The 15187-nt window shown below is 34.1% G+C and overlaps 2 protein-coding genes and 2 non-coding genes across 4 annotated transcripts in view; 2 read left to right on the forward strand and 2 right to left on the reverse strand.

Moving 5' to 3' along the window:
* Window positions 1-5571, reverse strand: part of LOC111448650 — a 6075-nt gene extending 504 nt beyond the window's left edge. Inside the window, exons 1-12 of the mRNA XM_023088338.1 lie at window positions 5428-5571; window positions 4579-4645; window positions 3928-3950; window positions 3520-3695; window positions 2755-2856; window positions 2600-2660; window positions 2249-2340; window positions 1939-2034; window positions 1362-1416; window positions 1138-1234; window positions 558-753; window positions 37-233 (exon numbers count right to left, since the gene is read on the reverse strand). Of these exons, the coding sequence (XP_022944106.1) occupies window positions 37-233; window positions 558-753; window positions 1138-1234; window positions 1362-1416; window positions 1939-2034; window positions 2249-2340; window positions 2600-2660; window positions 2755-2856; window positions 3520-3695; window positions 3928-3950; window positions 4579-4620 (1137 nt within the window). The 5' untranslated portion in view covers window positions 4621-4645; window positions 5428-5571. The remainder of the gene's footprint in view (window positions 1-36; window positions 234-557; window positions 754-1137; window positions 1235-1361; window positions 1417-1938; window positions 2035-2248; window positions 2341-2599; window positions 2661-2754; window positions 2857-3519; window positions 3696-3927; window positions 3951-4578; window positions 4646-5427) is intronic.
* Window positions 5572-6553: 982 nt separating this feature from the next.
* On the forward strand, window positions 6554-6658 carry LOC111449146. The gene has a single exon (XR_002711543.1). It is a non-coding gene; the product is annotated as a small nucleolar RNA snoR100 (small nucleolar RNA).
* A 464-nt stretch (window positions 6659-7122) lies between these two features.
* Window positions 7123-7232, forward strand: LOC111449148. The gene has a single exon (XR_002711545.1). It is a non-coding gene; the product is annotated as a small nucleolar RNA U19 (small nucleolar RNA).
* A 2074-nt stretch (window positions 7233-9306) lies between these two features.
* LOC111448702 (trans-cinnamate 4-monooxygenase-like) lies at window positions 9307-11735 on the reverse strand. The gene is made up of 3 exons (XM_023088405.1): window positions 10895-11735; window positions 10685-10818; window positions 9307-10076 (listed from the first exon to the last, which is right to left on the reverse strand). The coding sequence occupies exons 1-3, from the start codon at window positions 11677-11679 to the stop codon at window positions 9478-9480; spliced, it is 1518 nt and encodes a 505-aa protein (XP_022944173.1). The 5' UTR covers window positions 11680-11735; the 3' UTR covers window positions 9307-9477.
* Between the last annotated feature and the right edge of the window lie 3452 nt (window positions 11736-15187).

Genomic DNA, 15187 nt, shown 5'->3' on the forward strand with positions numbered 1-15187 from the left:
TTTTTTTTTTTTTTTTTTTTTTAAACTTTGAAGAACCCTTAAGAAATTAGCTTTCATCAATATGAACCTCTTTTTTGGTAGATAGGGGCTGTCAAATGCATTTTCTGATATATCATACTTCTCATAGTTCAAAGAATCAAACGAAACGCTACCAATTTCATTAAAATGATTCTTCTCGAAGAAATCACATTCCATCTCCCCAAGAAAACTGTCATTTAAGAAGTTAAATCCACCTAGTAGACACAAGATGTTGAGATAAAATTAACTTAAAAGGAAAAATAATAATCAACAGATTTGACAACAGACAAAAGGAGGAGAAACAGACAATTTTATGGAATAGTATATGACTAGTTGACAAATACTCAGAGAAAAGTTATAAACGATCTTGGAGTATTATGTTTTTTAGGAAAAACAAATCAAATTTCATTGATGCATGTTCCAATTGGAACATAAAATTTGAAAGATAAGACTATCAAAGATGCATGAGAATTGGTTGTAAGAAATAAACCAACTTACACAAACCTTGAAAAGGACGAATAAGGGAACAAAAATTTTACCATCAAATCTCTCTCTTTCTCCATCCGTGCCATCAAAGATACATCTGCCACCATGTTCATTTCTTTTGCAATCTTCAACGGAACGGTACCGGATCTTGGTAGGTGACTTCTTCTTAGGGTTATCACATTCATCCATTATGTCTAAGGAATAATTTAAAGAACCATCATCACAATGCATTTTGATATCCTGCATTTCGTGTATCGATATGATTATTGTCAATTTTAAGTTTGATAAAAGCAAGTGAAGGATACTCTACTCTAACTGAAAATTATGAGACCCATCAAATTATTATCTTAGATAAATACAACGGATAAAACATTACGTAGCTTCTAGAGTAATATAATCCAGATTACTTTATGGAAGCCTTTGCTGTTTAGAGACAACGCCAAAAATTTGATTTTAAAGATAGAACTAGATGAGATTGCCACAATCTAAGAAGCAGAGCATACAACAAAATAATGAGAAGAAGACTGATGAGTTGTAAAATTCAATGCTATAACACTATCAGAAAGAATCGACAGCATAAGAATTTTATGAGATCAAACAAATGTAGCAAGACGCATCTTGGACTGCTCTTACTCCTTCAAGTTCAAAGTCATCCAACACCTTAATGTTCTTTGAGGAGTTCCAAGGCCTCATTCTTTCTTGACGAGATGAGAAGCCATAAGAAAAGCTTCTGCTATCGCAGTGGGAAATATATGTTAGGCTCGAATGTTTTAATTTTATAATTTTAATTCAGAGGGTTTTTTTTTTTTTTTTTTGTTATGGTTATGGAATGACCAAATAAAATATTATTCAAATACCTGCTGGCATGCTGTGGGGAACATGCTGGTGTTTCCATTCCTACTCTGCCCAAACCTGACAACATTGATTATCATTAGAAATAGTCCGGAGAAAAGGCACCAACTTCAGAAAAATATAGATGTATGTGTGTTGCCGTTACTCTCCATTCTGGAAACAGCATACGGCATTCAGAAATTCTGTTAATGTTATAGCTGAAATGTTATAAAAATATATGGCATTCAAAAACTATTTATCTGCGATAAAATTAAAGAGCTTTGAATAGTGAACGAGTAAGAGAGTATAATTCTTTGAGGTCCCCTAGAGTAGAGTCATCCCAATTCTGATCAATTTGCGACCTTAGTTTCTGTCGGTATTTCAATCATCTATGTTACCTCATAAAACCTTAGAAGCATCTTGTTTGAGCACAAGTCCGTCAACAACATTCTAAAATGAAAAATGCCAATCAATCAAGAGTTTCTTCAGACTAGAGAGTCTACCCGCAGAATGAATTTGATTTATACCCCTTAAAATCATCCATACATATGTAAGGAAAGATCATGAACCTAAATTAAATATTCTCTAATTAGTAGTCCGTACCGTCAACTGAAAACGCGACATGAGCTTCTTTCATTGGACTTCCTTCGCATTTGACAACCATTCCATCATCGCCAAGCAAATCAAATATAGAAATACCTGACAAATGGGACTGTTACAGTTCAGGTACAAAATTTATAATCAAAAGTAACGGGAGCAGCTGATGGCAAATATCAATTACAAACTAAAAAACAAAGCTATGTTATCAAGTTAGCTCTTATGTTAAACAATTCTGGTTTCAACTTCAGCAAACATCAATATTTTAGGATAAGTATGGAAAATAACAAGAGTTCAATGGATTTTGCGTACTTACTTTGCTCAACAGATAGCTTCCCCAGATCTGATTGAGAATCTACTTTGTTTTTAGTGTTATGAAGATTGTTGGGATCACTGCTTACATGTCTGCTAAAAAATACATGTTATATATACCAAAAAGTCCACAGACGATTGTAAATATAATAACTAGAAGTAAATCACTCTACCATAAACACACACACACGCATAACAAAAGATCCTGATATAATCAAGATTATTTACCAGTAATTACGTCAGTTTGAAAGTATATGGATGCAGATCAAACTAAGTTGCAGAAGTTATGAAGAGATATGTGAATGAATATGAGATGTTTCATATATATAGCTCTATCGAAACAATTCTTACTCACTTCAGTGGAGATAAAGTTTCCTCGTTGTAGCCGGATGGAGCTCCTGCTTCGTCATTTTGCTCTTCAAAATAATGCTTTTACTTCAGCTTAAATGGTCTTAGGGACAATAGTTTGGGATAGAATAGGAAGAATCAAAATATTAGTTAGAAAATTACGTTTATTTTCAAACTCAGCAGATTTCTCTAATGTCTTTATGTTATAAAGAGTTGGAACTGGGCCTTTGATGGAAGGAGACCGCACCCTTGAAGTATTGGCCTCTGTAACAAAACATCATGAAAGAATATAAACAGGTAATTCGTCATTAACTAAACAAAAAAGAATAAGGTATCCAGAAGAATCAGGGGCTTGCAGATCAAACAACACCGTTTTTTTGGAAGAGGTCATGTCTTATTCTTTTTCCCCTTTTTTTCCTCAAAACAGAAACAAAACATCTTATTAAGAAATTGAAAATTTAAAAAGAAATCCCAACAGGGTACGCAAAATCCACTCTCACAAACAAAACCTCACTAAAACCAGAAAACAGAACGCACACCCCTCCCAAAGAAAACCTCGCTCAACATTCTTAAACGATTTCACTCAAAACCAAATATCACAAATTAATCTGCTCTAATATATTCGACCTTTTACCACATTACTAAATTATATGATCCTCGTAATATTAGCCTAACTTCAAGCATTCCATTGAGCAGATTACAATATATTCTGCTGATTATCCACACTTGGGGACAACCAGGAAAAATGACTTATGGAAATGTAACTTTGCATACTAATCTAATCTCTATAGAAGGCAACTGTGAAACCTTTACACGGGAGTGCAATGGCAGAATTCCTTTACCTTCTACTTTCGAACGCTTAGAAGAAAAAGAAAAAAAAACGAAAAGCAAGTTCTAAGCTTCAATTCAATAGTTTTGCAAAGTTACCAATGGTGTAAGCAGCTTTATTCTCTTGAGGAATTGCTGATAAATTTAGGAAATTTAGAATGTCCAGTGACCGATGCTCTTTTTGTTCCCTGCTTGTGTCAGTTGCATCATGACAATTCTCTGAACCAGAGGACAGCTGTTGTCGTCTTTTTCTTTGCTCGAAATACTGCTTTTGTCTTGATAATAGAAAAGGTTACACTTAAAAGTAAGAACTTAAGAAATTAGAGATTAGGTGAATTGATGATGCAGATACAGTGGAACTATTAGCATTTACCATACAAATCCATCGATCCTTATTTTCGTAACAACAATTTCATAAAATGCTATTTCTGGAAAGTTATGAAGATTTCAGAAAAATAATAAATGCACGACTGCAAACAAAATTGAGAATTTACAAACCCTTTTTACCTGTTTTGTGTGGATTTCCTTGTCTGAGTAGTTCCCACCAAGCGGATGTCAATTTTAATCATGCAAAAGGGAAATGCTTATGAATCAGAACAAAAATTTAGCCCTGTTTTGAAGTAAATATAATTATAGACAATCAGAGGTAGATACAAACTATAATGTAAGTAACTCATATGAATTCTTCATCCAGAACAGAAGGATTAATAAAATGGGAGCACGTGCTGTTGTAATATGTAAATCCAGAAAGAAAGCTAGCTAGATTTATCTAGTTTACGGCCTACCTTCGTGACAGTATGTAACTATCAAAGAACATCAAAAGAAGAAAAAAAAAAACTTGATCTGCCTAGCACCTGCACGACCTGTTTGGATCACATAGCCACACACCGAAATAGACTATTGTTTTGTGAAGTGAAAAAGCCACTGAGTTGCAAACTTTTATTTATTCGTCTATTTTCCTACAATTTACTTGCTTCAGAAAGCTAGCCGAAGAAACAATATGAGAGAGAAGAAAAACCATATTGTATGTGAAAGTTGCTACGTCTACGCTATATAATCATTCGAATAGACAAGTATAATTTGAAGGACAAACAGCTAATCGAAAAACACTGACTAATTGCAGTCAATTTAAGTTGAACTAGTTTAAGTCACAGTTACCGTTGAAACTTTCCGCCTGGAGCCTCCCATCCACTGCAACATACTGAAATGAAGCCAAGCCTTATTGCTAAAAGGAAAAAGAAGCACCACTCTAATGATCAATATGTATCGTAACATAATAATATGACAAGGCTAAGAACTACGTGAAATATCTCAAGAGTATGCTGAAATGAAAATGGAAAACATTTTCGAAAACGTTACTTTCCAAAATACATGATGAATCGACGATGGATTTGATACAGTTCATTTTGAAAAGCACGAAGCTAGAAGGATTGACGAGTAATGCCTAGAGTTCGAGAGGAAAACGAGGAAATTATTCACGTTTCATAAAAATTCTTAATCCTGAATAATTAGCACAAGAAACCATTGTCAGATGGATACTTCGTGAAACAACAACTAATTAACTCAGTACCAGAAATAATCAGACCGAGTCTGCTTCAGAGAGAGAGAGTAAACCGTTCACGAGATACTGTGTAAATGATATCTTTCTCTAAATTCGTTGAACTTGCTTTTCTGCTGCACTTTTGAAGCCAATCCGAGGAGCGACTGAAATCGTGAAAATTTTACGAGGACAGGCACATTTTCAACAGAACTTAGAAATTTCTGGAAAATTTAGCAAGGAGAAGCTACACTTTGTACAACAGTTTAAAATGTGCACGACGATGAACAAAAGCTTCAAACTAGCCATGGCGTTCACTTCATTTCAAATGCACAAACAATATCTCATTCTCAACGAATATTCAAGTCAGCAACGTCTCAACGAATTGCTCTAACAACACAAGCCTGAAAAAACTTAAACGACAATCAGTCATAGAACTAGAACACGACGATCGCTGAACAGAAGGTTACCTGAGAGCGCAAAGAATCGATAAATTCAGATTCGGATTATCGAATTGTAAACGCAAATCATAATTTTGGCCGAAATGGCTCTTCGCGCGAAGCGAAGTTCTTGGCGCGAAGCGAGACAACGAGCAGTGAATTGAAATAGAATCACAGCCCGAAGAAAGTCGAATAATAATAATAATAATAATAAAATTAAAGTTTAATCCCAACGTGGATACTTCAATATGAAACCCATTATTAATAAAATGTGATCATTTTAGCCAAACTTTACATATCTTTTTTTACTTTCTAATAAATCATTTAACTTAAAATTTTATATAGAAACACAACTCACTAAGTACCTATGGAGATGTCAACGAAGCAAGACAGTGACGGGAAAGTGTTTGTCGTCCCCACCTTCTATTTCAATCTCCATTTTTTGAGATCGAGATTTTTCAGGATCGAACAGTGATGGGGACATGGGATATAATCCCGGCCCATGTGCCAATTTAGCTAGTTGAAAAAAATCTTCCCCTCGTTTTCGATTTAAAACGGACTCTCTTCTTGTCTTTTAGCTTAAAGTAGCGAATTTAAATACATAAAAATTTATTAATTTTTTTTTTATAAATACCTAAATTTAACGTATTTTTTAATTCATGAATATTTAAATTCTTATTAAACATAAATTTTCTATAATTTGTCACCTGCCACGAAGAAAGTTAATAAATGGAGACATAATACATAATTTTATCAAATAAAACATACTAAAAACTCCCCGTTTTATGTCCAACAACGATCCGAAAATAGAAAACGATTCCTAGACGATCCCCTAATATTTCGGCGGCCCATAAATTACACCCAAGCCCATATCGGCCCAATGGGCTTTCCCACAAGTATACTTTTTAGCTCTTCGTTACGGGAAACCCTAAATTTTTTTCTATATAAATGGAGCTCCAGCCATATTTGAAATCAATCTCTTCAGTTCGCGGTGGTTGTTTCTTCGTTCCTGTTTATTGTATTCATACATATTATGTGGTTGAGTTCTCTTCCCTTCAAGGTTTATAGTTTTCATTTTAGGATTTTTATTGTCTATTCATGAAACCAGGTAGGAGAGATTGATCTGTGTACAATAAGCCGATGCTCTGGAAATAAGGAATGAAGGAAGCATGGTAGTGTGCACAGAAATCGAATTCATAGGTCAACATGTCTGCTCCCTCTGATGCTTTCTGATTTGGGGGCCTGGTTTAGACCTACATCTTATTTTCTTATCTCAATCTCTTTTCTCTAGTTTATCTCTTTACTTTATCGATTTTGCTAGGTTCGTTAATCATTTTCAGGCGTAAATGCGATGGCAATTTACTAGGATTCTTCTCCTGTTTCCAATTTGTATGTATACTCTATCGATTATTCTAGGTTCGTACACTTTTCAGGGAATAATGCGGTAGGAATTGACTAGAAATTACCTTCATTATATCTATTAAAACAATCGAGAAACCTAGCGGGAATTTCTCTTGGAAATGTAAGTAGAAGATGAATTATTTTCTTTTATCTGCGTTCGTTCTATAGTGGAGGCTGGATCGTTATTTAGATGTTCGGATTTAACAGATTCGAGTAGTAATTAAATCCCTCTTCGGTCGACGTGATAGTCTGGTAGGTTTCTCTCTAGTTTCTACTCTAACGAAGGAAATGCCTCTTTGAGTAGCCGTATGAATTAGGTTTCATATCGTGCTTAGTTAGGAGGCAGACAACAAGGTAATTATTACTTAGAAGCATACTTGAGAGGATTTTTCAAACATTTTCGAGAATCTTTCTCCAAGCAGCTTCGAACATTTTCAAATATTGCCGAATATACCTTGTTTATTTTTTTCTCATTTACGCTTGGTTGTAATGTGACAGAAAAGAGATTTGAAATTACATTTAGTATGAAAAAAATTCATTTCTGTACGTTTGCTGTGAATTTAAAATAGTATTTGATTTTATAATTTTGTTGAATTTGATTCTATAATTTCAAAAAACGGTTCCATTTTCTAATTTGTTATTATAAGGTTATTTACTACTGTAGTTTCCAACTTTTTCTGTTTTATTGCTATCACCGATTCTTCGTCCTGGGATCGTCTCTTGAAGGCTTGATCTAGCCGTTCTCCTCCTGGATTGATCTTGAATTACAAATGGTAATGTAGAATAACGTAGAGCTCCAATTCAGCTTTAAGGTTTATAGTGTTAGTCCTTGGTAGCAGCATCTCCTATTGATCAATTAGATTGACACCACATCCAGTCTCGAAGGGTATATGTTTGGCGCCAATCTACTAAAACGCCTTGTCAGATTCAAATGGTTGGCATGATGACTCCCACCGCCTTTGCCGATCTGTATTGAGACCGTCTTATTGCGCTCCTTCTAGCATACAAGCCGGAATCTGAAATCCTAGGATGATAGTCGATATTTTTCCTTTTTCGTTTTATCGGAACAATTCAAAAACGGGACGAGAACAGCCTTTCGATCCAGAGCGAGCATGATGTAGCCCTTTCATTCTCTGGACATAATCCTGAATTCTGCCTTGTTAATTTTGTGGATTTGCATATTCTCCTATGTGATATTGATTACATTAATTTTTTTAACCTGCGAGATATAATTGAAACATAATTGGCCAATGAAATAAATTTACATAAATTCTCGCCAATGTTGCCATTTATGAAATTCGTTCAGTCATATTGTTGCTGTCGTTTGGCTTTTATGGAAATTTGTTTATGGATTTTTATTCAATTCCATAGGTGATGTTTAACTGATTTGGTGTCAGATTTACTATGAACTTTTCAAAATTAACAATTCCTTTGGGCAAAATCATTGGCCTCACTTCGCTCCTAGGGCTTTGCATCTGGCAAGGACCCCATCCGCTATAAGTATCTGCTACCATTTACAATTCATTGCGGAGAATCCGAAAGTAGAACTGGCACATGGCGCTCTCAGGTATTTCATGGTCTCGTGTTTTCTTTTATGATTATCTTCATTCATGTTCTTCAGAGTTTAGTTTTTTTAGCAATTCATTGATATGTAACTGATACAAATCGTTCGTATTGTCGCATGACTTCTTTGCTTAAGCTTTTATTCTTCTTCGAGTACTTTTCAAATTACTACACCACAAAATGTGGCCTCTCCTTGTTCATTTTCGCTTGGTGTCTATGGCTACGATTTTAGCTTGTGTTGTGAATCTTCTTCTTGTCTTCCTTGCTTGTGTGATTATTCTATGTTCATAACAAGTTCAATTGTTTTTTTCTTTTTTTATATATTAAGATTGGTTTCTCATTTTCTCTCAAGAGTAGAATTAGTTTTGTTAATCTTTACCATGTATGTTACTGTTTCTAAACATAATGCTAATTGATTGGTATGAGAAGAATATCATCATATTTATAGCTTAACGTAATCTAGAAGAATACATCTAATGGATATATAAAATCACTTTAAAATTTGTGTCAGAGAAATTTGAACGATTTGCAGATTTCTAAATTAGTTTAGATGACCTAGAAGTATCTCACCAAATATAAGTATAGCCTGAAAATAAAGTGACACTATTTGTCTAGTCTTCTTAATGATTCATGTGTATTGGTCGGATCACCATATGGAGTTTAGTTAAAAAAATTTAATACAATAATGATATAGGATTGAGGACTTTATGTGACGCTATGTCATATGATACAATACCACTAATGAATAAGATAGGTTGCAAGAGCAACATAATACTAAAGTTATTCTATTTTGGAGCTTTCTAGTTGCGATTCATTTGACACCAATTTTTTTGAATCAACAATATTTGAGATTTGAGAATTTTTAGTTGAAGCCTTATGTCTAAACTAGTAAAGTTATACTTGTCGAAGAAGTGAAAGAAGATTTCAGGTAAGAAATTTTAATTCATTAAACAGAGAAATAAAAGTGAGGCTGCTGAAGGCTTCACATGTATTATTTGATTGAAGATCTCTAACCACCCATGTGGTCAATCAGTTCAACCTAACCTTCCAAAATCATCTCCCCAAATTGAATACATAGCCATCCAATTTCACCAAGAGACCGTTGGGAAACAAAGTCTAGAACACCCTGGGCTTAGCAACAATGGTGGAGTGCTTCAATATGTGCAAGCTAAATTGCCCACCTTTTTCTGTGGTGTCCAACTTGGAGTGACCAGGAGGGGGAAGGAGCTCAAAGTTCTGAACCAAACGCCCAATTGTAATGGCAAGGATAGGCAAAGCCAGGATGATGCCAGGGCAGCTCCTTCGCCCAACACCGAAGGGTAGGTATCTGAAATCGTTGCCGTTGGCCTCTACCTTGGACTCCTCCTCCAAGAACCTCTCGGGGCGGAACTCTTCTGGGTTCTTCCAGTTGGCAGGGTTGTTGGCTAGCAACCATGCATTGACCAAGATCTTGCTCTCAGCTGGAATGTCGTAGCCGCCTAGCTTGGCATTGTGGAGGTTCATATGGGGCACAAGCAAAGGAATGGCCATGCGAAGGCGGAGGGTCTCCTTGATCACGGCTTGGAGGTATGGGAGCTTGATGGCGTCCGGCTCAGTAATTTGAACCCCGGGTCCGAGTACAGTGTCGAGCTCATTCCTTAACTTCCTTTGGATTTCTGGGTGGTTCACTAGCTCCGCAATGCCCCATTCAATTGACCACAACGTTGTTTCAATTGCTGTTCAACAAATGTAAACCATGAACTCAAATCAACAACGAAAAGCAAAGCCAATATCATGCTCTTAATTTAATCATGGCATGGCAGTATAATTTTTAAGTGTTGAACGAAAAAGTTTTGAGCTTCCAAGGTGTAGTTAAAAGTGACTAAAGTGTCAAAGGGTGTACTTTGTTTGATGACTCCAGTGAAATAGTTGAACTTCGATTAAGGGAAGGTTGTTCGAAGGCTCTGTAGATCTCAAGAAAATCTCCATAGACCTTGGAGAGGATTGTTCGAGGGGAGGGTTTATAAACAAGGAATACATCTCCATTGATACGAGGCCTCTTAGAATCCAAAACCCGAAGATTTTATGCTCAAAGTGATTAAAATCACACTATTCTACTGCAGAACAGTATGAAATGACGATAATACCCTAGCCATAAAGGCCAGCCTTTCTAAGTTTAATTTTAAATAAATTTTGAAGGTATCTTATAAATGTTTATTTAGAAATATTATTTTCAAAGGTCCAAATATAGAATAATCGTATAACCGTACTAGATTATGGAAAGATTTAGATCACATATTTAATTAGTAAAATGTTACGCTAGTAATTGGACTTATGAATTTACCTGCAACATTGATATTCTCAACAATGTAAAGCAGATTGTCTTCGTTGATTTCTCCCTTCTGTTGCGCATCCAACATATGATCAATTGCACATTTCAATCCCTCGTTCGTCGTCTTCTTCGTGTTCGTCAATTTCCTGTTCAAAATTGTTCATGAGTTTTTTCAGTAAAAATGTAAACAATTCGATTTAGATCAGTTGATTTCGAACTCACTTCCTCTCATCGACGAAATAATCCTTGAAGAGTTTGAGCCTTGTTTCCTTGACTTCCTTGCACGTTTTGAGATATCCTCTCAAGAACGGCCTCAAGATAGGGATGAAGTCGCCATAGTTGTAATCGAAGCTCTGCGCTAATCGGCTCCTCTCTCCGTTCAGAGCCCTAAGTTTGAGAAACAGAGGATCGTCTTCACTCTCGAATCTTCTATCGAACATAATCCTGTACATGTTGTTGTACATCATAAGCTGTAATCGCCGCCGGAGAACGACTCCGGTCGTCGCCGATTCTGGATTCTTCTTCACATCCTCCACTACACTAGCGGCCTCGTCCTCCCATCCCTGACGGTATTGCTGGACCACTTTGTTAGTGAAAAACGGAACTGTCATGATCCGTCTCATTTTCCTCCAATGCTCGCCATATACGGTGAAAACCATATCCTGACCTTTACCGGTGAAGATGTCGAAAACGACGTTTCTGGTTCGAGATCCAAACTCGACTCCCTGCGTGTGGAGCACTTCCTTGGCCAGTTCCGGCGAGGAAACCACCACGAGGCTCCTCTGTCCCATCCGGAGCATGAAAATATCGCCGAATTTCTTGGCGAGATCTGTCAGATTGCGGTGGTTCAAGTCATCGCCGACCTGGAGCCAGTTTCCGAATATAGGCACCGGCAACGGCCCCGGCGGAAGCTTGAATCGCTTTCCGCGTATCTTGGAAATGGCGATGGCAAGAACCATGGCGATGAAGAGGCCGATTAGAGCCTTCTCAAGGAGGAGGAGATCCATGCCGGAGAAGATGGAACGAAATTAGATTGAACTGAAAATTAAGTTGGAGGTTAATGAAATTGACAATTGGGGACTTTATAAGCAACGGATTCAATTGGCAATTGGTTGGAGAGACGGCGTTCTCTGACGGCGGGTGTTAGGTGAGACTTGTGGCGAACTTTCAGCAAGACTTGCTTTCTGACGTTAGATTTCACGGCGTCCACCATGACTGCTATTGTTATTATTATTATTATTATTATTATTATTTTATTTTTACTTTGGGACCTCACTTTTCACCGTTAAAATTTAAGCAACGTGCTAAATAGGTTAAAAAAAAATCACTGCTGGTTTATTATATGTTTGGCTACTTTAGGCAAGATTCTTTTCACGGAATGAACTAAGCTTCATTGAACCGTCCATGTTACATGCACGTGTATTTTCACTCGTTTATAACTGTAGCCAGCTTACTTCTACTCTTGGCTAGACTTAATGTTACAGTCATGCTTGCTTAAGATATATTGTCCATAGTTGCATGCCAAATATCTCGTAAGAACACTTAAGACTCAACTTTATATCTACTTTAAGTCAGTGTCATATCTTATCTTATCATCTTGGTTCTCAGTAACACGATCCACACACTTCTACATCGATCCAGAACTTCATCAAGATACGTCCGGACATAGCAGAAAGACTTATTAGATATTTTTAAAAGTGGCTGCAGATAATTAAATAATTAATCTATTTTTTCAATTAAATATTACTTAAATTTTGAGTCGAAATTTTCCCATTTATCTAATATGATAAATTTTATGGGTGTATTGGATTATTATTAAGAAAAGTAAATTATGGTGATAAAAAAAACAATCATTTTTTACCTCTTTTTTAGGAAAAAAAGAATAATATTTTTAATTTGGGAGAGGAGGGGGTTGGTAGGGTTGGGGTGTGGAAAATGTGTCAATCTTGCCACGTCTTCATGTTTGTATCATCTTCCAACTCATATTTGTTCATACTGGTAACGACCGCACTGGATAACTCTCCCTCCTTTGTTTTTTTTTTTTCGTGGTAAACAATAATTGTCCTTCCCGGTCGGAGGGTAACTTTTTCTGTATTTGCAGGCTACCGTTCCTCCTCGTAGCGCCCACATTTCACTGCCCAAATTTATTATTATTATTATTATTATTTTTTAACTTTATAATACTTTATTTTTAAAAAAATAAAAATAAAAAATCTTAAAATTTTCAAAATAAAAATTTAAAAATACTTTTAAACCTCAAGAAAAGTAATAATAAATAAATACTCATAGTTAATATTTTATATAAAAATACTTTAAAATTATTATTATTTTTTTTAACTTTTTATAGATTTCAACTAACACCCTTAAAAAAATACTTTTACCATATTTAAAAAATAATTATAAAATTTTAAAAATAACATTAAAAATATTTGAAGATAATTTATGAGGTGTGAATAGAAGTAAAACTTTTATTGAACTATTTTTTTATAAAAGTAAATTGGATTAATCTTTTTTAAAATTTTTATTGATATTTTTATGATGTTATTAATTTTAAGGGTTTATTTGAATTTTTTATAAAAAAATAGTGAAAGTTTGTAAAATTCAAAGATATTTTTTAAATATCACCATTTTTTTTTAAGATTACGTTAAAAAAATATATTCTAAATCTTTGTAACTTAGTTTTATTTTATTTATTTATTCTTGGTAGATCATAAATCTATGTAACTTATTTTTATTTTATTTATTTATTCTTTTATAAAATTAAAATATATGTTTGGTTTTAGGTGAACCGATCATAATTTAATTGGTTAATATATATATATATCGCTGTTGAATTTATTAAAATATATTTATCACTATTCAATTTAAACACACCCAACCAAAGAAATTTGTGTGCCAATTGAGAGAAGCAAATTCAATATTGAATTGTCATTTGTAGCACTAAGATTAGGAAGCGCTTTAATGACGTCATTGTTACAATTTTCAACCTCACCAATAAGAAATGTCATTTGTAGCATTAAGATTAGGAAGCGCTTTAATGACGTCATTATTACAATTTTCAACGGCACCAAAAGCTGTCATTTCAATTTGACTATTACTTAATATGATCCAATGTTACCTAACCTAATTAAAAACTTTGAATATTTTATTATATTTTAAAGCGACAGAAAATAAATAAAAATTATATGATAGATTAGCAGACACGTACTATTCATTAAGATATTAGATGTTATGTCCAAATAAATAAGGAGTGTTAGGATGAACGAATGTTACATTTGAATCAGAGCGGTCATAAAGATACTATGGTTTAAAAATGCTTAAAAATTTGATAGATATTACCTATAAATTTAAACGTGCTTAGCTTTGAATAATTTTATGTTTGGTGAGCCATTAAAAATATGTTAAGAACTCGTGTCGGGTTGTAGGGATAATTTACGCTCTTAGAAGTAAGTCGAGATTAGTAAGTAACATGACCATATGTCGGGGCAATCAGGCGTCGATTATGAATTCAAAATTTGACATGGAGTGTTATATCGTACGATTTATTATAGTGTTACCAACCCATATTATTTTATGGATTTATCAAATAAAATAAATGTAAATAGCTGACTAAACGTGAATGCAAAAGATTATAAAATCAATTCTAAAGGAAGGATGTTTTTTTAATAATAATATATGGAGATATGTTAAATTATAACTTAGAAATAAATTATTAAATTTTAAATTTTAAATTTTTAAAAAATTAAAGAAATAAATTAGAGAAAACTTTAAAACCCTAATATTTTAATATAATTAATAAACTTTAAAAATTGAGAGATAAAATACTTTGGTAACACCTAGGTTATTGGACCGCACATATTACATAAAAGTTAAAAGGCTAAATTTATAATTAATTATTTAAAAATGCAAAATTAAAGAGACCGGTCAGTGGCCACACAGGCATTTGACCGCCCGCCAGGAGGAAACGCCGTTATGTTGTTGACGGAGTGTTAAAATTCAACTGAAACATGGAGACGTCCAAAACGGGGGCTACGGTCATCGCCTAAAGAAACGCTGCGTTTTAGTGAGCACAAATCTTCGAATTAAATATTAAATATCTTTAATATTCGTAATAATCTTAAAAATAAGGTGTGTTGGTTGCAATATTAATTTTTTAGTTTTAAAAAAATCAATTCAAATTTCATGAAAAGAAAAATTCTAATCCGACGGTAATTTTATGGTTTGAATTGAATAGTCTGAATCATTTCAATACTCTTACTAAATTTTATAAATATAATTTAAATATAAATTATGAATTTATCGTCCTCTTAATATTTAATTTAATTCAAGTCTCTGAAAATCCTAATAAATTTCTAAATTTTCTATATTGGGTTAATGTTTCATAAATTTTAATATTATCTATTTTTTTTAATTATTTTATTTTTAACTATATGACTCTTTTTTATATTAATTTTGTGAATAAATAAATAAATAAAGTCACCGAACTAAATGGACTCGTTTTTGTTTCTGGGCCGC

Source organism: Cucurbita moschata, unplaced genomic scaffold, assembly GCF_002738365.1.
Source record: "Cucurbita moschata cultivar Rifu unplaced genomic scaffold, Cmos_1.0 Cmo_Scf00010, whole genome shotgun sequence".
In the NCBI taxonomy this organism is placed as follows: Eukaryota; Viridiplantae; Streptophyta; class Magnoliopsida; order Cucurbitales; family Cucurbitaceae; genus Cucurbita; species Cucurbita moschata.